Consider the following 22,839-nt stretch of genomic DNA (forward strand, 5'->3'; position numbering starts at 1 on the left):
TTGCTCTTTCTGACCTTGCACTTCTGATAAATCTTAATCCAAAAGTTAAAAAACAAGAGATTGTGTGCGTTATTGTATTGCTAGATGTTGCTGCATTGTTGGAGCTAGAAACATAAGCATTTCACTGCACCTGCGATAACATCTGCTAAACTGTGCACCCTAATGGTTGAGACATTGTGTTGGCACCTGAGCGTTCTGGACATTCTGCAACGACCTCCACATTCTGACTGTCTGAACAAAGGTGGTGTAAAACAAAAGTGGTTTGAAAGAGGCCATCAAAAAAACATCCTAAGAATTCAAAGGGTCTCATGTGAGAACAACTTTTGTTTGCAATCCAGAACAACTCCGGGAGCCTAACCAATTGACACCCAACAGTGTCACAGACTAGTGCTAATTGCTCTGGATTAGCATTCACACCTAACCAATAGACACAATAGACAGCTTGCAAATAGCCTCTAAAGTCAACAAGAATATCCAAGTGAAGGATGCTCTAGAGATAAAAACCAATATAAAGTATGTCAAATATTTATTTAGAAACAAATAACAAAATAAACCAACATATTAAAGAAATAACACCAGGTACAAAAAATTAAAAGTAAAAAAATTATATACATTAATACACCATACGGTAATGCACCAGGTGACTAATGACACACGTTGCCTGGCAGTGTTGTTTTTGTCTGTCACACGTTCAGTTTCACAAATTTCAATCTATAACTACGAAGAACTATAAAAGTTTAATACTAAAATACAGAACCAGAATACAAAGGTCTAACTAATGCAATGCAACGTTGTTTAAGCTGTCTCAGTATCTTGAACCATACAGTACTGTTCATCCTGTGGCAACAGAAGGAATCGCTTTAAACTCCAGCAAAATAACTATTGAGAATGTAACTATTGATAAGGTATGAGAATGTAGAAGGTAAGAGTCAAGAGGTGAAATTATGTAGCCTACAAATTCAAATAAACTGCAGTACATTTTGCATAGTCCAAATTCTGATATCCGTGCAAACAATAAACATGAGGTTTGCATAAAATATTGTTAACCCCAAACTTTTTTTAAAAAGTCTGAAATGACATTGACAAGAAAATAGCCATCCAATGGGCCACAAAACTTTGTTTAATGTTTTTTAATGACAAAGTCTTGCAATGTTGACCGTCAGGCCTGAGGTAGAGGAGGATACTGTCAGATATATTGGCTCAGTCATTTAAGAATATAAACAATTATTACGATAAAAAAAATAACCATATTATGAACTGCCCAACCTTACCACAATAAGGTCAATATCTGCATTCCAAAATAACATAATTTTGTTATGAAAAAGGTTGTCATAAACAAAAAAAACTGAAATTGTACAGACTATATTTCCATTGGAAACAAGTTACAAGAAACAGATTGTCAACAGTCCTCACTCCACTCCTCCATTCCTTAACTGGAGGCAATACAAACTAGTCTTGGGATAGCCGCTTGAATTTCATCTGAAACTCCTGGAAGGCAGTGGAGGAAGACTTGGGGACTTTAGTGGTCGAAGAGGTGAGAGGACAATATCTCTTCTGAGGGCCAGCAGACCATAAACCTACTGGGAGTGTAATAGTTCATTTTTTACAATAAATTTAAAAACACCTCACATTTGACAGAAAGGAATAAATAGAGATCTGGAACTGCATAGATACACTACCGTTCAAAAGTTGGGGGTCACTTATAAATGTCCTTGTTTTTGAAAGAAAAGCAATTTTTTTTGTCCATTAAAATAACATAAAATTGATCAGAAATACAGTGTAGACATTGTTAATGTTGTAAATGACTATTGTAGCTGGAAACGGCTGATTTTGAATGGATTATCTACATAGGTGTACAGAGGCCCATTATCTGCAACCATCACTCCTGTGTTTTAATGGCACATTGTGTTAGCTAATCCAAGTTTATCATTTTAAAAGGCTAATTGATCATTAGAAAACCCTTTTGCAATTGTTGACGTTGAGACTGGTGTTTTGCGGGTACTATTTAATGAAGCTGCCAGTTGAGGACTCAAAAACAAGGACATTTCTAAGTAACCCCAACATTTTGAACGGTAGTATACAAAAAACACTTTCCTTACAAAAGACATGCAATGTAGGAAGCCATAATACATACATTTTCAACATGTGGTTGGATAGAGCATGCTATTACCTTGGGATTTCCGGACTATTGTTTTAGGACTCTCAGTTGTCGTAGCAACAGCATCAGCACCAGCCATTTCTTATGGGAAAAAGTGTTTCAATGTGAAAAGGGTAGGTATAAATGTCTAATTACAGGTAATCGTAATTGGAGTAACCATAATTGGAGTAAGACTAGGGCTGGGCGATATGGCCAAAATGTCATATCACAATATTGTTCACATTTTTGACGGTATGACCGCATTTTATGTTTTTGAATAATACAAGTTCTAAATATTCAGGACCCTAGGGTGGCAACACATAAATTAAGTAATTTCAGTGTGGCATTCTACATTCTGATTGGATTGAACAGTATAAAACAACTTCAACCAAATATAATGTTCTGCATTTTCATACATTTCTGCATTTCCTGCACTTTTTGAATCATTTTCACACTGTCCTGTAGGGCTGCATGATAGATATGGGAGAAGAAAATCTAGGCCTACAGTAGTTTATTGGCGAAGTGTTGAAATCGTGGAAGTATAATGATATTGTAATTCAATAGTTGGAATATAGAGGGCATCACTTTGAATACATTGTTATTTGACATGACAACAAATTAATAAGCCAGGGAGGAATTATTTTGACAGGATAGGAACGAACGTGTTGGTCAGTGTTTCCGAGGGGACCCTATACAATTGTTACATTATGTGTGTATTCTCTTACATCATGTAGCTAGCTAGAAATCATGCTTCGCCTAAAGATGGGTTAGCTGACGTCACGAAAACGATCCGCACGCTTCAAATGGGACAGAAGTCTGAGTTGTTGTGATTCTGGATAGCCAGATAGTTTCTTGTATTGTTGGTAGCTATCATGTGGGAAATCGTAAGGGACTTGTTTCAGTTAGTATAATATTTTTCTTGATACAAATGTCGAGGTGTTTTGACCGATTTCATGTCAATGCTGATATGGCAAAAATTCACTAGCTAGCTAACCAACAACTATAACAATGTATTTGAGAGACAAGTGCTCATTGAGCAAATCTATTTGTTTTCAATAAACATTGAAATATAGTTTACATGTCAACAACTAAACAAATGTTTTACTCCACAGTTGCGCATGCATCGGTTGTGTTGCTAAACAATCAACCCATCTATTCCTCTCTGATTTAGAAACATACTGATCTAGGCCTGCATCAGCAATGGTATCAATCAGGCTGCATTATTGGCTAGCTACGTTTGCGCCGACTGATTACATTTGGATAACTAGTTAGCGATTAGCATTAGTGGCGAACATGATTTATTTTAGCGCCAACTTGCTAAGAAAAGGCAAACTAGATGTTGGCAGACTAAGATACACAAACTAGTAGTGTAATTACAGAATGCTTAGAAAGCAGCATCGAGGAGAGGGACAACGACTTGCAAGAAGCAAACGATGTAAACCAAAAAAAATGACATTTCACGCGCCAGAGTTGCATATCACATTTAACAAACCAAACACTGAAATACAGTTTTAGAAGGTACAGTTAAAACCCAAACTGGTCCTTGCATCAATACCGGAACCCAGTAAAATATGCTATACCGCCCAGCCCTACGTAAGACAGAGCAAGGATATCTGTTTTGGTACTACTTACCCTTCATTGAACCAGTCTGTGAAGTTGAGTCATCTTTGAAGTTGAACGACTCTGGCAGCACACTGAACCTCAGAACACTGTTCTCCTCAAGAGGCAAAAGAGCAGGGCTCCTGATCTTATTTGTACTTTTTTCCACTGTATCAGGTTTGCTGGATGGCACCACCTTGATTCTAGATTTCTTCAGTCTGAGTTTCAGGCCATTTAAGATTCTCTCTCTTTCAATGTGCCGCAAAGTCTGCTTGGCCCTTACGGTTCTTTCTGGTGTGGCTCGTCTTTCAGGGGATAATGCACTACCATCTGTGCTGGTCGAGGTAACAGTATTTTTGGCAACTTCAGCACAAACAATCTTCGGAGCAAAGCCTCTTCTGTTTCGTAGTCTTGATGCTCTGCCCCTGGACTTTGTCTTCTTTGTTGGCACAAAACTGTTCTCCCACTCGTTGAAGAGCCGTTGTCTGACTGGGCTTTCCACTGGCGGGCTGGTCTCGGAGGGCTCTATCCTCCAGGACTTGACATTCACACTGAGGGTTATAGGAGGTGCTGGAGCTTTGTCTGCAAAAGGTCTAGGTCGAGAAGAATTATGGTCCTTGCGTTGGCCAGTTACTACAGTCCCATTTGTTCTCTGGGGCGAGGAACCAAACAAGGCCAGACTTACTGTGATGACCCTTGAAATCTTGGTCCCAATTCCAGGTTCTGCTGGCTTCTGGAGATTGCGACCGTTTGAAGGTCGCTCTTCTTCCAAAGAGTTAGAAGCACTTGTATTGGGGGGCTCGAAATCGTCATCTGTGTCAGTCAAGTTGACCTCAGGAACAAGTTGAATGAAGGGACCCAAACCTTGCCTTATTTTCCTTCGCTTTCTTGGGACAGACAATTTTGAATGAGGACCTTCAACACATCTCTTGTGTCCAACCCCTTTTTGTTTAACCTTGCAGCTACAATTTAATTTAGGCGATAGATGCTTGTGACATCTTTGTGCCAAGGAGAGTGATGTTAGAAAACTGATTTTCTCTGCTGGTTGGCGTAGCAGATTAGAAGTAGGAATGGTAACTGTAGGAATGACTTCACTACCCCCAAGGATCCTTTCTTCCAAAGTGACACTTTGTACACATTCCATTTGTTTCTGGAGTGGACCTGGTAGTTGCTGCTTTGGCTGTACATTGTCCCACACCAGCTCGGACATTGGGGTGGATACTTTGAGAAAGTCTTCATAGCTCGAGAAGACATCTTCAATTTCAACTTCAATAATGTTTGGGCACTTGATGGGCAGGCACAGTGATGGGGGTTTTGACAATGGCAAGCTCTTCGCCCCATTAGTGTATGGGCGATCAGTCTCAGATTCACTATCAGACAAGACAAAAGTTTGGCATTCAATGTCTGTAGATTTCCATGATTGGGGATTCCCATTTTTACCAGGATTCCCTTCCCTCTCTCCTTCTGCTGTGCCATTTGATTTACATAAATGCAGGCTTTCCCTTTGTTCTGCATTTGTTGTGCTCGGTTCAACAGCCAAAGTTCCCTCGACAAACATCTTCGCATTCACAGTGGCCTTTGTCAAACCCAATTCAGCCTTGTACTGGCATTTGCAGGACACAGAATTGGTGGACCCACTGAACACTGCCTTCCAACGTGAGAGACAACAGTAATCTTCTGATTGGACATCCACTTCGTACTTTACAGTCGTCAACTTTACATCTACACCCTCAGATGATTTATCCTCCACGGAGTAATCTTTCAACTCATTCAGCTCCACATCCACTGGCAATTTCAACTGGTCTTCTCCCAGTTTGTCTTGCAGTAGCGGTCCATTGAAAAACCGCATAGCCTCTTCTGGTGGCAGCACGTTGATCTCCAGGGAGGAAAATGGATCACAAAAAAGTATGTTTTCACTTTCTTTCTTAACTGGTGAGAGGGTATGTGTAGATCTGTGTGCCAAACTTGACCTTTGAATTTCTTTAGGATCAGATTCAGAGGGTGCTGGTCTCTCTGTCTGAATCACCTCAGTCTGCATGTCACTGGCAGAGTCTGAAGAATTTTCATTTTCGGTACAATTCCGTTTTGGTTGTTCATCTCCTCTTTGAAGAGTCTGTTGGTCATATATTAGTGACCAAGGGAATCCAAACTCCCTGTCTATGTCATCAAGCTGCTTATTGGTGTTCAACCATGAGGACTCTTGACCCGGGACCTCGGGGTAAACAGAATCATGTTTAAGAATGACACATTTCTCTTCAACTTGAGCCCAGTTTTTGTGCCTGACTTGTGAAAATATGACAGACCGTGATGACATATCGTCGCCACACACAGATCGAACCTCTCGCATTATATTCCGTAAAATACCAGATCTTGCAGCATCTATAAGCTTCTGCCCATCTCCATCCCAATAGAGGCTTAGTAGCTTGCTTTCAACTTGTGTCTCAGAGCATTTTGGATGTTGCACAGTGTCTACCAACTCCTTCAATTTACCAAGTCTCCATTTGATTACAGGAACTGAGGACAATTCAAAAATGTCCTCATCTGAAACTACTTTTTCATTTGTTTCCTCACTCAATTGGTTAACATGCACATGAGTGGTCATTTCTCTGCCAGCTAACTCTTTTCTCTGAGTAGCTTGACATTTCAAATTAGATAATGGTTGAGAATCCACTTTCTCTACATGTAAGCAGTTTGATCGTGACCATTCAGACTCAAAATTTGAATATGTCTTGGCCAGTTCAACATCTGAAGTTTCTGAATCCTGAGTCACTGTTCTTTCAGCACCCGATTCTACTGTAGCTTCTGGTCTGACCTTGGGGACTATTTGTCCAGATTCATTTGTCAAAGAAGCAGATACAGTAAGAGTTGTTTTGGCTTGTGATGGACTTTGGTCACAAGATTCTTCCCCAGGGTTGCTCACATTTTCACCACCAGTTGAGAACGACATACCTTGGGTAGTCAAGGGCATTCTATCAGCCACATTGAGAGATGTGTTTGTCTGCATACACTGCGATAGTGGTTGTACAACGGCGATGGCCTTCTGCACCGTAGGAACAGAGAGGGCATTACTTGCAGATGATCCTTGCCGCACCAGAGCACTTTCATTAGGTTTATCTCCTATCAAAATAACATTTTCTGCTCTAAATCCATTTCCACTTTTGTCCTCTGTTACCGTTACGTAATAGCCCTGTCTTATGGGGTATGACGGCGGCACAGACTCACAGTTTTGCTGGCCTGAAAACTGCATACCATGGTTTAGCACAGAAGAAGATGGTCCAGTGTTGGATATCAAAACATAGGCGTTTTTTGGCTTGTTATGTAGTGTATGGGCTGAGCCTTGGTTTGGTATGTATTGCAGAGAATGTGCTCCTGCCCCAACCACATGTCCCGTCTTGTTCAGCACGGGTCCATGGGAGTGTTGGCCTGGGTATGGTGGAGGAGCGGACTCACGGGTGTGCTCGACTGAAGACTGTATACTATCGTTTGGCACAGATGAAGATGGTCCAGTGTTGGATACCAGAACATAGGTGCCGCCTGCCTTGTAATGTAGGTTGGATACGCCTTCGATATGGGGCCTAGGATATGGGGCATGGTGTGCATTATTTTCAATGGCCCCTGCCTGACTGTTCATATTTGCACAATTTGACACAAGTCTGTTCTGTTGTGGTGGGTTGGTAAGGCCTGCAGGGCGATATCTTTGAAAATTATTAAGAGAAGGGTTATGCATAACATTGTATTGAGGATTCTGGCTAATGTTATGCATTGGCATTGACTGCCCCACTGTAGCATTTGGTAGATTGACCTGGTTGTTGCTGTCTGTGAGAGGTTGGAAGGGATACATTTGACTGTGGTTTGATGGGTCAGTTTGGACAGGTGTGCCATGTTGAACCCTGTTCATCTCAGTCCTGTTGTTATTGTTTTGATTTTGAATCAAATGCAACAGTTGTTTATATGCTGTGGGAGACAGTGGAGATGTCCTTGATGGTACACTACTTGTCTCCTGTGCACTTTGCAAAGAGTTTGGTGTTTGTGGATACCCCTGATGAAGAGCTTGAACTGCCATCCTACTTGAATCCTTTCCACTGACTACAGTCCATTGATGATTGACATGATTGGGACTCCTACCCATTGCAAGAGCAGCAGAGGTACCACTGGAGGACCCCTCTTGTCTGCCAAGTACCAGCTGCTGACTACCACTTGCTGGGCTTTGGAGATAAATACAATTTGTATTCAGTGATGCATTAATATCAGAGGGGCAGTGAATGGTTGCACCCTGACCATTCTGTACCAACCTCTGTGAATTGTTACTATTAACACCTAAAGACCCATGTCCCTGCTGGAAAGTGGGTTTAAATGCATCGTTAACCCTTCCGGGCAGGGTGTGATGGTATCCACTTTGTGATGTAACACCAGTTGATTGTGCAGCTGCATTGTTAGTCAAGAGTGATGTCAAAAGGGGACTAGTGGCCATTAGGGCCTGCTCTTTTGTGGGTGCCTGTTGATTCTGGGTCTGTCCACTCCAGTAACCTACACTGGTTACTTGACTGCTGTGTGGTAGGCATTCACCACCTTGAGTATATGGGACCGCTGGTCCGACTTCCCTACCAAGTGTATACGCCACAGATGGTCTGACCGGCCCATATTGATGAGAATAGGTGCTCGGATTCCCACTCAGCTGACCACTGGTGACTTGGGGACTTGAGGATTGTCCAGTGACTGATCGATCCGGTCCACTTTGGGGCCAGGTAGAGGTCTGCATTCTCCTTGGCTTCTCAGTCTCACGTTCTGCCCTGTGGTATGGCAGAACGTAACCATTTCTGAAATGAAAAACATGATAAACCAGGATTAGCCCAACAAAACGCACAGTAACAAATGTGGCTTGAATCCAATGGTAAAAATCTAGGGTATGGCAATCTGGTGCCAGAAAGCCATCATATTCTTTGAAAGCATAGAAGTGATCGGTAGGCTAGCTGCTATTTTTTCACCACTGACGTAAACTGAGGTGGGCCGCTCGACTGGAGACACCCAAGATGTCAGCACACTGCATCAGCGCTACACCCATGACTTAGGGTACACAACAGAAACTCATACACACATCCGAGGTTGAGGGGTCTGGAACGGTACATTGGTTTACTCCCCGTGAGAATGGACTGATGGGAACTGAAGACAAAAATTATCAGATGGACTGAAGGTAAAGGAGGAGACTTGAGTCCAGTAGAAGTACAAGCGGTCACGTCAAGATAAAACGGCTACTATAAATTTAACCTCTCTCGTACTCAAGGTTATACATTAACTTAATTAATGATGCATTCATTACTACATTCTCATGACTATGCAATGTCTCTCATAGAACATGAGTTTGTCACAGGGGATGGATTTATCACAGAGCTTAATTTTCTTTATTTACGGTACATTTTCAATCTGTTCTGTATTGTTTCCTATGATGGAAACTGTATGACTTGTGTCGATTCTTATTGTATAATTAGCTCATTAGTATGGGTTAGGTTGTTGGAGCTTGTGTGTGTTATTGTAGCAAAAAGGGTAAGTACAGAAAGTGTCGGTTTCAGGTCAGACAATTTTAGTTCTGTATATTAAGATTAAGGAAGTATGTAAAAGAGCATCAGTTGGGTCTCAGTTCCTGTTAAGCAAAGCTAGTTTTTGTGAAACTAGGCAGAGAAGGTGGTGGAACTCAACAGCCAACAATAGTTGAAGAGTAAGGAAACATCTGGGAGGGGGGCCAGAGCGATCTGCCCCTCCCAAAAGATAGAATTTGTAGATAAGTGGCCCTCTTTCTGGGACTGACCCACAAACAGGACCAAGCCTGGCATGTCGAGGAGTGACAGACTCCATCCTAACTGGAGGGGTCCTCTCATCTTATCTATGAACATAGACAGGGCTCTAACTCCTCCAGCTCCACAATAAGCTAGCCTGCACCATGTTAGCCAGCCTGCCAGCTTAGTAGAGTCTGCCACTAGCACAGTCAGTGTAGTTACCTCAGCTATCCCCATTGAGACTGTGTCTGTGCCTCGATCTAGGTTGGGCAAAACTAAACATGGCGGTGTTAGCCTTAGCAATCTCATTGGAATAAAGATCTCCTCCATTCCTGTCATTATTGAAAAAGATTGTGATATCTCACATCTCAAAATAGGGCTACTTAATTATGGCTGCAGGGCAGTATTGAGTAGCGTGGATGAAAAGGTGCCCAGAGTAAACTGCCGGCTCCTCAGTCCCAGTTGCTAATATATGCATATTATTAGTCTATTTGGACAGAAAACACCCTGAAGTTTCTAAAACTGTTTGAATGATGTCTGTGAGTATAATAGAACTCATATGGCAGGCAAAAACTTGAGAAAAAAAATCCAACCAGGAAGTGGAAAATCTGAGGTTTGTAGCCTATCGAATACATAGTGGGATATGGGTCATTTTGCACTTCCTACGGCTTCCACTAGATGCCAACAGTCTTTAGAACCTTGTTTGATGCTTCTACTGTGAAGGATGAGGGAATAAGAGCAGATTAAGTCAGGGGTCTGGCAGAGTGCCACGAGCTCAGTCTCGCGCGCTCCCGTGAGAGTTAGCTGCGTTCCATTGCATTTCTACAGACAAAGGAATTCTCCGGTTGAAACATTATTGAAGATTTATGTTAAAAACATCCTAAAGATTGATTCTATACGTCGTAAAACATGTTTCTACGAACTGTAATATGACTTTTCGTCTGAACTTTCGCCTGGACTTGCCCGCGCCTCCTGAGTTTGGATTTGTGTACTAAACCCGCGAACAAAAAGGAGGTATTTGGACATAAATGATGGACTTTATCAAACAAAACAAACATTTATTGTGGAACTGGGATTCCTGGGAGTGTATTCTGATGAAGATCAAAGGTAAGTGAATATTTATAATACTATTTCTGACATCTGTTGACTCCACAACATGGCGGGTATCTGTATGGCTTGTTTTTGTGTCTGAGTGCCGTACTCAGATTATTGCATGGTGTGCTTTTTCCGAAAAGTTTTTTAAAAATCTGACACAGCGGTTGCATTAAGGAGAAGTGGATCTAAAATTCCATGCATAACAATTGTATCTTTTAGCAATGTTTATTATGAGTATTTCTGTAAATCTCTGCAAAATCACCGGATGTTTGAGGCAAAACATTACTGAACATAACGCGCCAATGTAAACTGAGATTTTTGGATATAAATATGAACTTTATCGAACAAAACATACATGTATTGTGTAACATGAAGTGCTATGAGTGTCATCTGATGAAGATCAAAGGTTAGTGATTAATTTTCTCTATTTCTGCTTTTTGTGACTCCTCTCTTTGGCTGGAAAATGGCTGTTTTTCTGTGACTAGGTGCTGACCTAACATAATCGTTTGGTGTGCTTTCGTCGTAAAGCCTTTTTGAAAATCGGACACTGTGGCTGGATTTACAACAAGTTTATCTTTAAAATGGTGTAAAATACTTGTATGTTTGAGTAATTTTAATTATGGGATTTCTGTTGTTTTGAATTTGGCGCCTTGCAGTTTCACTGGCTGTTGAGGTGGGACGCTAGCATCCCGAATATCCCAGAGAGGTTAACATGGTGGCTGTTTAACAGTCTGATGGCCTTGAGATAGAAGCTGATTTTCAGTCTCTCGGTCCCTGCTTTGATGCACCTGTACGGACCTCGCCTTCTGGATGATAGCGGGGTGAACAGGCAGTTTCTCGGGTGGTTGTCCTTGATGATCTTTATGGCCTTCCTGTGACATTGGGTGGTGTAGGTGTCCTGGAGGGCAGGTAGTTTACCCCCGGTGATGCGTTGTGCAGACCTCACTACCCTCTGGAGAGCCTTACGGTTGTGGGCAGAGCAGTTGCCGTACCAGGCGGTGATACAGCCCGACAGGATGCTCTCGATTGTGCATCTGTAGAAGTTTGTGAGTGCTTTTGGTGACAAGCTGAATTTCTTCAGCCTCCTGAGGTTGAAGAGGCACTGATGCGCCTTCTTCACCACGCTGTCTGTGTGGGTGGACCAATTGTTTGTCCGTGATGTGTACACCGAGGAACTTAAAACTTACTACCCTCTCCACTACTGTCCCGTTGATGTGGATAGGGGGGTGCTCCCTCTACTGTTTCCTGAAGTCCACGATTATCTCCTTCGTTTTGTTGACGTCGAGTGTGAGGTTATTTTCCTGACACCACACTCCGAGGGCCCTCACCTCCTCCCTGTAGGCCGTCTCGTCATTGTTGGTAATCAAGCCTACCACTGTAGTGTAATCTGCAAACTTGATGATTGAGTTGGAGGCGTGCATGCCCAGTGTTGAGGATCAGCGGGGTGGAGATGTTACCTACCCTCACCACCTGGGGGCGGCCCGTCAGGAAGTCCAGTACCCAGTTGCACAGGGCGGGGTCGAGTCGAGCTTGATGACGAGTTTGGAGGGTACTATGGTGTTAAATTCTGAGCTGTAGTCGATGAACAGCATTCCTGTATGTTGTTATGATCACACCATGTCTCGTTAAATCATAAGGCATACCTCCCCGCCCCTCTTCTTAACAGAAAGATGCTTGTTTCTGTCAGCGCGATGCGTGAAGAAAACAGCTGGCTGTACCGACTCCGATAGCGTGTCTCGAGTGAGCCATGTTTCCGTGAAGCAAAGAACGTTACAGTCTCTTATGTCTCTCTGGAATGCTACCCATGCTCGGATTTCATCAACCTTGTTGTCAAGAGACTGGACATTGGCGAGTAGTATGCTCGGTAGCGGTGCGCCCATCTCCGGAGCCTGACCAGAAGACCGCTTCGTCTGCCCCTTTTACGGCAACGTTGTTTTGGTTCGCCGGCTGGTATCCGATCCATTGTCCTGGGTGGTGGGCAAAACAGAGGATCCGCTTTGGGAAAGTCGTATTCCTGGTCGTAATGATGGTGAGTTGACGTTGCTCTTATATCCAGTAGTTCCTCCCGACTGTATGTAATAAAGCCTAAGATTACCAGTTACAACGTGTTGTAGAAATATTTGCTCATTATTATTTCTCAGATACAGGAACTTGTGAATTCAAATAGAATTTAATACAAAGTAACAAGCCGAGCTGGTTCATGGATCAACCGACTTTCCAGCCTTGGCACACACTTTTTATACAGTTTTCATGCTTACGTCAAACACATCTCTTTCTAAAATTATCTGCCGAAACTGTTGCAACCCCTATTATCATCCTGTTCAACCTCTCTTTCGTATCATCTGAGATTCCCAAAGATTGGAAAGCTGCCGCGGTCATCCCCCTCTTCAAAGGGGGTGACACTCTAGACTCAAACTGCTACAGACCTATATCTACCCTACCCTGCCTTTCCAAGGTCTTCGAAAGCCAAGTGAACAAACAGATTGCCGACCATTTCGAATCCCACCGTACCTTCTGTAATAAATACCATTTCAAATAACACAAGCATATTGCTATTACGTTGTTATAACTAACTTCTTTCTAAACAGGGTTTCTCACAAACTCATAAGCACATACTGAGACACACACACACCCAAGGCCAGAGGGCTGGCACAAACCTTTCATAACACTGATAAAACAGGAAAGGCCTTGACCAACAGGGTGCTTGTGTCTGCATTTCACGAGATACTGAGACACACACACACCCAAGGACAGAGGGCGGACACAAACCTTTCATAAACACTGATAAAACAGGAACATCTACGCACACACAAAATCTCCTCTTTAGGCTGAACATTTTACAGAGACACACAGATATGACAGGAACATCTACGCACACACCTAATCTCCTGTTTTAGCTGAACATTTCTGAAGACAAAGAACTCTACTCAGAGCCAATGGGACAGTGATACTAGCCTGAAGGGGACCTCGCCCAACTCATCAGGACCAACCAGAAGACCAGATCTACCAGACTCAACCTACTTCATTTATCATATATAATGTCTGCACACAATGTTTCGGGGCTCTTCCGACGGTTCCCTATGAGCCAGACAGAACGAGTCCGTGCACGCTATTTCAGATATCTTTACCTCTGAATAAACTGCTTTTTATTATACCTTATCCACCCTGTCCAGAGTCTCTACTTGGTCTCAGTTCTCCAGTAAACTTGTGATATCAACACTTCTCTGCTATGCAATCTGGTTTCAGAGCTGGTCATGGGTGCACCTCAGCCACGCTCAAGGTCCTAAATGACATCATAACCGCCATCGATAAGAGACATTACTGCGCAGCCATATTCATCGACTCTGTCAATCACCACATTCTTATTGGCAGACTCGACAGCCTTGGTTTCTCAAATGATTGCCTTGCCTGGTTCACCAACTACTTTGCAGACAGAGTTCAGTGTGTCAAATCGGAGGGCCTGTGGTCCGGACCTCTGGCAGTCTCTATGGGGGTGCCACAGGGTTCAATCCTCGGGCTGACTCTCTTCTCTGTATACATCAATGATGTTGCTCTTGCTGCTGGTGATTCTCTGATACACCTCTACGCAGACGACACCATTCTGTATACTTCTGGCCCCTCTTTGGACACTGTGTTAACAAACCTCCAGACGAGCTTCAATGCCATACAACTCTCCTTCCGTGGCCTCCAACTGCTCTTAAACGCAAGTAAAACGAAATGCATGCAATTCAACCGATCACTGCCCGCACCTGCTCGCCCGTCCAGCATCACTACTCTGGACGGCTCTGACTTAGAATACGTGGACAACTACAAATACCTAGGTGTCTAGTTAGACTGTAAACTCTCCTTCCAGACTCACATTAAGCATCTCCAATCCAAAATTAAATCTAGAATCGGCTTCCTGTTTCGCAACAAAGCATCCTTCACTCATGCTGCCAAAAATACCCTCGTAAAACTGACCATCCTACCGATCCTCGACTTCGGTGATGTCATCTATAAAATAGCCTCCAACACTCTACTCAACAAACTGGATGCAGTCTATCACAGTGCCATCCATTTTGTCACCAAAGCCCCATACACAACCCACCATTGCGACCTGTACGCTCTCGTTGGTTGGCCCTCGCTTCATACTCGTCGCCAAACCCACTGGCTACAGGTTAGCTACAAGTCTCTGCTAGGTAAAGCCCCGCCTTATCTCAGCTCACTGGTCACCATAGCAGCACGCGCTCCAGCAGGTATATCTCACTGGTCACCCCCAAAGCCAATGCCTCCTTTGGTCGCCTTTCCTTCCAGTTCTCTGCTGCCAATGACTGGAACGAACTGCAAAAATCTACCTCACTAGCTTTAAGCATCAGCTGTCAGAGCAGCTCACAGATTACTGCACCTGTACATAGCCCATCTATAATTTAACCCAAACAACTACCTCTTCCCCTACTGTATTTATTTATTTCCTTTGCACCCCATTATTTCTATTTCGCACATTCTTCCACTGCAAATCTCCCATTCCCGTGTTTTACTTGCTATATTGTATTTACCTCGCCACCATGGCCTTTTTTGCCTTTACCTCCCTTATCTCACCTCATTTGCTCACATTGTATATATACTTATTTTTCTACTGTATTATTGACTGTATGTTTTGTTTATTCTGTGTTGTTGTATGTGTCGAATTGCTATGCTTTATATTGGCCAGGTTGCAGTTGCCAATTAGAACTTGTTCTCAACTAGCCTACCTGGTTAAATAAAATTAAAATAAAAAAACATAGTAACTCCTCTTTATGTTAATGACTCCTCCCTCTGGCATTTAGCCACCATTATCTTTTTGCCTTGCACTCATTTCAGCTTGGTTTCCATGTTCTTATTGGCACATACATTATGGCATAGATGCCATTGGTGGCGTAACCATAGCAATGGTACAAAAATAAACAGACACGCACACTCCCAAGGCACATGCATGTCTAATGGTGCTTAAGTAATACAAACCTATGCTCCTAATTAGAGGTTGACCGATTATGATTTTAACGCCAATACCGATTATTGGGGGACCAAAAAAAGCTGATACCGATCGGCCGATTTTTTTTATTTCTTTGTAATAATGACAATTACAACACTGAAGGAACACTTATTTTAACTTAATATAATACATCAATCAATTCAATTTAGCCTCAAATAAATAATGAAACATGTTCAATTCGGTTTAAATAATGCAAATACAAAGTGTTGGAGAAGAAAGTAAATGTGCAATATGTGCCATGTAAAAAAGCTAACGTTTTAGTTCCTTGCTCAGAACATGAGAACATATGAAAGCTGATGGTTCCTTTTAACATGAGTCTTCAATATTCCCAGGTAAGAAGTTTTAGGTTGAGGTTATTATAGGACTATTTCTCTCTATACCATTTGTATTTCATATAGCTTTGACTATTGGATGTTCTTATAGGCACTTTATTATTGCCTGTATCAGTATAGCTTCCGTCCCTCTCCTCGCCCCTACCTAGGCTCGAACCAGGAACACATCGACAACAGCAACCCTCGAAGCATCGTTACCCATCGCTCCACAAAAGCTGCGACTCTTGCAGAGCAAGGGGAACTACTCCAAGTCTCAAAGCGAGTGACGTTTGAAACGCTATTAGCGCGCACCCTGCTAACTAGCTAGCCATTTCACATCAGTTACACCAGCCTAATCTCAGGAGTTGATAGGCTTGAAGTCATAAACAGCGCAAGAGCTGCTTAAAAACACACGAAAGTGCTGTTTGAATGAGTGCTTACGAGCGTGCTGCTGCCTACCACCGCTACGTCAGACTGCTCTATCAAATCATAGACTTAATTATAACACACAGAAATACGAGCCATAGGTCATTAATATGGTCAAATCCGGAAACTATCATTTTGAAAATAAAACGTTCATTCTTTCAGTGAAATACGAAACCGTTCCGTATTTTATCTAACGGGTGGCTTCCATAAGTCTAAATATTCCTGTTACATTGCACAACCTTCAATGTTATAATCATAATTACGTAAAATTCTGGCAAATTAGTTCGCAACGAGCCAGGCGGCCCAAACTGTTGCATATACTCTGACTCTGTGTACAATGAACGCAAGAGAAGTGACAATTTCTCTAGTTTAATATTGCCTGCTAACATGAATTTATTTTAACTAAATATGCAGGTTTAAAAATATATACTTCTGTGTATTGATTTTAAGAAAGGCATTGATGTTTATGGTTAGGTACATTCAAGCAACGATTGTGCTTTTTTCGCAAATGCGCTTTTGTTAAATCATCCCCCGTTTGGCGAGTTGGCTGTCTTTGTTAGGAAGAAATAGTCTTCACAGTTCGCAACGAGCCAGGCGGCCCAAACTGCAAGAGAAGTGACACAATTTCCCTAGTTAAAAGAAATTCATGTTAGCAGGCAATATTAACTAAATATATTTAAAAATATATACTTGTGTATTGATTTTAAGAAAGGCGTTGATGTTCATGGTTAGGTACATATTGGTGCAACGACAGTGCTTTTTTCGCAAATGCGCTTGTTAAATCACCCATTTGGCGAAGTAGGCTATGATTCAATGATAAATTAACAAGCACCGTATCAATTATATGCAACGCAGGACAAGCTACATAAACTAGTAATATCATCAACCATGTGTAGTTAACTAGTGATTGTTAAGATTGATAGTTTTTTATAAGATACGTTTAATGCTAGCTAGCACCTTACCGTGGCTCCTTGCTGCACTCACATAACAGGTAGTCAGTCTGCCACGCAGTCTCCTCGTGGAGTGCAATGTAATCGGCCATGATCGGTGTCCAAATATGCAGATTACCGATTGTTATGAAAACGGCCCTAATTAAATCGGCCATTCCGATTACTCGGTCGACCTCTACTCCTAATGAACCTCACTGGACTAGGTAACGGCTTCCCTTAGCCTAATGACCTAGACACACATAAGAGTAGTACACAGAGTAAGTGCACTCTAAGAAGTATAATGTGCACCAATGTACTGGAAAATTACCAATAAACGCTGAACTGTAGTCAGGTCAAGAACCTGGTGAGAACTACGAGCATGCAGATGAGCTTCCCTGAGACGATTTCTGACAGTTTGTGCAGATCCAGTTTCATCAGCTGTCCGGGTGGATGGTCTCAGACAATCCCACAAGTGAAGAAGCCGGGTGTAGAGGTCCTGGGCTGACGTGGTTACACGTGGTCTGCAGTTGTGAGGCCAGTTGGAAGTACTGCCAAATTCTCTAAAACAACATTGGAGGCAGCTTATGGTAGAGAAATGAACATTCAACAGCTCGTAGACATTCCTGCAGTCAGCATGGCAACTGCATGCTCCTTCAAAACATCTGTGGCACTGTGTTGTGCGACAAAACTGCACATTTTAGAGTTGTCTTTTATTGTCCCCAGCTCAAGGAGCACCTGTGTAATGATCATGCTGTTTAATCAGCTTCTTGATAATCCATCCACCTGACAGGTGTGGCATATCTTGGCAAATGAGAAACGCTCACTAAGAGGGATGTGAACAAATTTGTGCACAAAACTTGGAAGAAAGAAGCTTTTTGTGCAAATGGAAAATTTTGGGAATCTTTTATTTCATCGCATGAAACTTGGGACCAATGCTTTACATGTTGCGTTTATATTTTTGTTAAGTGTATTTCATCGGCTGATTTCCTTATATGAACTGTACCTCAGCAAAATCTTTGAAATTGTTGCATTTATATTTTTGTTCAGTATAGAAGGTTGATTAACTGTATTGCAAACATATAGACAGTGGTAGGCCTGATCACCGACAATGACGAGACAGCCTATAGGGAGGTCAGAGACCTGGCCGGGTGGTGCCAGAATAACAACCTATCCCTCAACGTAACCAAGACTAAGGAGATGATTGTGGACTACAGGAAAAGGAGGACAGAGCACTCCTTACCATTCTCATCGACGGGGCGGTAGTGGAGCAGGTTGAGAGCTTCAAGTTCCTTGGTGTCCACATCACCAACAAACTAACATGGTCCAAACACACCAAGACAGTTGTGAAGAGGGCACGACAAAGCCTATTCAGGAAACACATTTTTTGGGGCATGGGTCCTCAGATCCTCAAACGGTTCTACAGCTGCAACATCGAGAGCATCCTGGCTGGTTGCATCACTGCCTGGTACGGCAACTGCTCGGCCTCCGACCGCAAGGCACTACAGAGGGTAGTGCGTACGGCCCAGCACACCACTGGGGCTAAGCAGCCATCCAGGACCTCTACACCAGGCAGTGTCAGAGGAAGGCGCTAGAAATTGTCAAAGACCCCACCCACCCCAGTCATAGACTGTTCACTCTACAACCGCATGGCAAGCGGTACTGGAGCGCCAAGTCTAGGACAAAAAGGCTTCTCAACAGCTTTTACCCCCAAGCCATAAGACTCCTGAACAGGTAATCAAATGGCTACCCGGACTATTTGTATTATCCCCCCCCCAACCCTTCTTTACACTGCTGCTACTCTCTGTTTACCATATATGCATAGTTACTTTAACCGTACCCTCATGTACATACTACCTCAATTAGGCCGACTAACCGGTGCCTGTATATAGCCTCGCTACTGCTATTATTCACTGTCGGGGTTTTTTTTCTCCTTACTTATTGTTCACCTAATACCTATTTTTTACTAAAATTGCACTGTTGGTTAGGGCCTGTAAGTAAGCATTTCACTGTAAGGTCTACTACACCTGTTGTATTCGGTGCACGTGACAAATACACTTTGATTTGATATAGGCATATTGTTAATTTGGAGAAATGGGAGGTATTTGATGCACAGGAATTCTAGGCTAATAAAAACGTAGGCCTAATGATAAAACAGATGCATTTGCCGTTGGTAAGGAGATCGCATGTCGTCTAATATGTTTACTTGACTTTTAAAGGCCTAAATAAAATTATTGCAGGACATAAGTGGTATAAGTTATTCCCACCACACAACAAATAGTAGGCTGGCATTTATCAAATCACTCATTCAATAGCCAAGTATTTTCAAAGGTAAATAGATCGGTAGCCTTGACAGTATGGGTAGGCTACAGTATTGCTGTACAATATTAGGTGTGCAACATCATAGCCCATTTAAATAAGGTGCTACATGTTATATTTGTGGCCAGAAAATCTATTGTCAAATTGACTGGCGCTGAGTGATTTGTATAAGTACCACATCCTAACAAATTGTGGCATGTAGTAGAAATATTGGTCCAATAATATTTCTCAGATACCGGAACTTGTGAATTCAAATAGACTTTATTACAAAGTAACAAGCTGAAATTGGTATATTTTGTAGACCAGAGGAAAGAGTGCCTACTACTGGCCCTCCAACACCCCTTCCAGCAGCATCTGGTCTCCCATCCAGGGGCCGACCAGGACCAAACCTGCTTAGCTTCAGAAGCAAGCCAGCAGTGAGATGTAGGGTGCTATGCTGCTGGTTTATCTCTTCGTCTTGTTTCTAACTTGTTTATGAAACAGTTTTAACTTTACGTCCGTCCCCTCGCCCCGACCCAGGGACCCTCTGCACACATCAACAACAGACACCCACGAAGCGTCGTTACCCATCGCTCCACAAAGGCCGCGGCCCTTGCAGAGCAAGGGGAACCACTACTTCAAGGTCTCAAAGCGAGTGACGTAACCGATTGAAACGCTATTAGCGCACACCACCGCTAACTAGCTAGCCATTTCACATCCGTTACACTCACCCCCCTTTCGACCTCCTCCTTTTCCGCAGCAACCAGTGATCCGGGTCAACAGCATCATTGTAACAGTATAACTTTACGTCCGTCCCCTCGCCCCGACCGCGAACCAGGGACCCTCTGCACACATCAACAACAGTCTCCCACGAAGCATCGTTACCCATCGCTCCACAAAAGCCGCGGCTTTTGCAGAGCAAGGGGAACCACTACTTCAAGGTCTCAAAGCGAGTGACGTAACCGATTGAAACGCTATTAGCGCGCACCACCGCTAACTAGCTAGCCATTTCGCATCCGTTACATTTACACCCATCTTAACTTGGATATCACTCCTCTAAATGGCAGACTTCCGAGCATAGATTCTACTGGTGGTGTAACCATAGCAATGGTACAAAGAAATGCCTAATGACCCTTCCCATAGCCAAATGGCCCAGACACACACATACGGTCAAGCCTATATTGATTATTCTCTAAGATACATAACACGTGTAATGGAAAATCCCCTATAGGCACAGCATGTAGCTGTGGCACAATCGGTTAGCGGGCGGCTCACCAATAAGAAGGCTGCAAAATTAAAATGCATTATTTTGGGGGAAAATGTCTTTAAACACTATTATTCCTCTATTACTGTAGATATATTAAAGACATTTTCTGGAATTACAAGGCAAAAATATTACATGTAACACCTTTAAATTTCGGAGCATGTATCAAACCAGGAGAAGAAACCAATCATTCACAGATCATCAAAATATTGAAAAACTATTTGTTTTATATAAAGAAATGTGGGCTGTAGCATATACTTTTCATTTGTTCACAAGGACAATCAATCTTGCAGAATGTGCATGCATACAGTGTCTGGCCCTCACTTGGCTGCAAGCCTTTTTTTGTTTGGAAAAACCACTTCAACGTTCTACACACACCTCTGCCGAAATTTGCCATTGTACTTTCTTTAAGGAACTTTCATGGCCCCGTTCCAAAGATCTCCAAATCATACAACAAATTAGGGTGTTTTTCTTACCATAAAATGTGAACGAAGGCGTTTCCCCGGCAGGGTTTTAGCGCTCGTTCACAAAGCACAAATATAATATGGCACTGTTTAATCAATGAAAACATACTAGGCTATGTTGTGTGTGACAGTTTTATAAATCCCCATAATTTGTGGCGCACACAAATCCTAGAATCTCCATTTACGTCAGAATTTAGTAAAAAATGTAAGCACTGTTAATAAATGAGGCCCCAGGCTTCGTGGAGTTCAGCTAACGTTACGCCCTTACAAAAGAAGATCGCAGTCAGAGTGCAATATATGCTGCAAAGACTTCGTCCAAATCAACGTTTTTTTCACTGTTGTAATTTTGCAGTGTAACTGCTTTTGTTATACTGCAGTTTCAAAAATACAATATGTTTTGTTAAGGCGCGACTACTCCATTCACCCAAGGTCTATAGCCTACTTTAATGTACATTATGAAACGCTTACCTTGTACCTATGTTTGTCCTCTGTAGATGCGTGCCTTTGTTTGCTTTACTCTATAATTTTTCAAACGTTAATAAACTACAACTGGCTGTATGCTCATTTCTGTTTCTCGAAGATGGCAACTCAGCGAAAATGCGCATGCTCAATAAGTATTTGGAGACCTAGGCCTGTCGTCAGATTCAAGGTATACGTTTCAGAACTAAATATGTTTTTTAAATATTGACCTTGAGCGAATCGATTTAGTCGGAGATTAATTCCACAAAGCCTGTTCTCTGCTCGACTCCGTTGGAGTTAATCAGAAACTTCCTTCACGATGGAGTTGAGTTTAGTCAGCTACGCTGGACCACCCAGTGTAACGTGTGTATCATGTGAAACGCTAGTCTGAGTTGCTATGCGCTTTGGAATTCGAAAATGTATTAATAAATCACTATCATAGGCAGGATCATTTAGCCTAATATAGCCTACTTTATTCCTTTTCAGCCGGTCAAATAAACACTGCCTTACAGAATTGCTTTTCTTTAGTCAGAAAACTCAAACTGTAGGATTAAATTATCTGCTGCCCAGCAAGGCTAGCTATGTACTTCATGTTAGTAAGAGATAGACCTAAAATTATATTTTAGAAAATGTACTTACAGATTATTCTAAAGACACGTTGTCCGTTAAAACCCGTAATCCTCAAATTGCTCCTTTGACTCCAGCTTCAGCAGCCACGCCAACTACGTTTGCTACGGTAACTTTTTTCTGAGGTGCGTTCAATTCGCTTGAACGTTTGCTACATTGTGGAACTGTTTGTACTGAACCACACGTTTCCCCCCAAAACGTTCTTGTCGACTTTGAGGTACGTTTGTTCCCATTTGGTGGGTGTGGCTTGACCCAAACCTTTACTGTTTATCAACTGGTATTTCAGTACAGCCAAATATTATGACTATACTAACAAGCATTTCGCTTGTATGAAACCAATACAATTAGTGGGCTCCCGAGTGGCGCAGCAGTCTTTGGCACTACAAGCACCCTGGTTAGAATCTAGGCTGTATCACAACTGGCCGTGATTGGGAGTCCCATAGGGCGGCGC

The 22,839-nt window shown here is 42.5% G+C and overlaps 1 protein-coding gene across 4 annotated transcripts; it reads right to left on the reverse strand.

The window, feature by feature from the left end:
* Positions 1 to 509: 509 nt before the first annotated feature.
* On the reverse strand, positions 510 to 22,704 carry si:ch211-106e7.2. Of its 4 annotated transcripts, none has more exons than XM_038999277.1 (4): positions 22,401 to 22,704; positions 3,770 to 8,553; positions 2,171 to 2,239; positions 510 to 1,577 (listed from the first exon to the last, which is right to left on the reverse strand). In XM_038999277.1, exons 2-4 carry the CDS (start codon positions 8,493 to 8,495, stop codon positions 1,450 to 1,452), a joined length of 4,923 nt encoding a protein of 1,640 aa, XP_038855205.1. In that variant the 5' UTR covers positions 8,496 to 8,553; positions 22,401 to 22,704; the 3' UTR covers positions 510 to 1,449. The 4 variants fall into 4 exon arrangements, with proteins under 4 accessions (XP_038855205.1, XP_038855203.1, XP_038855204.1 ...); XM_038999275.1 differs by having other exon boundaries at positions 510 to 1,580; positions 22,401 to 22,621; XM_038999276.1 differs by lacking the exon at positions 22,401 to 22,704 and adding an exon at positions 21,771 to 21,861 and having other exon boundaries at positions 510 to 1,580.
* Positions 22,705 to 22,839: the final 135 nt, after the last annotated feature.

The sequence above is a fragment of the Salvelinus namaycush genome, chromosome 8, assembly GCF_016432855.1.
Source record: "Salvelinus namaycush isolate Seneca chromosome 8, SaNama_1.0, whole genome shotgun sequence".
In the NCBI taxonomy this organism is placed as follows: domain Eukaryota; kingdom Metazoa; phylum Chordata; class Actinopteri; order Salmoniformes; family Salmonidae; genus Salvelinus; species Salvelinus namaycush.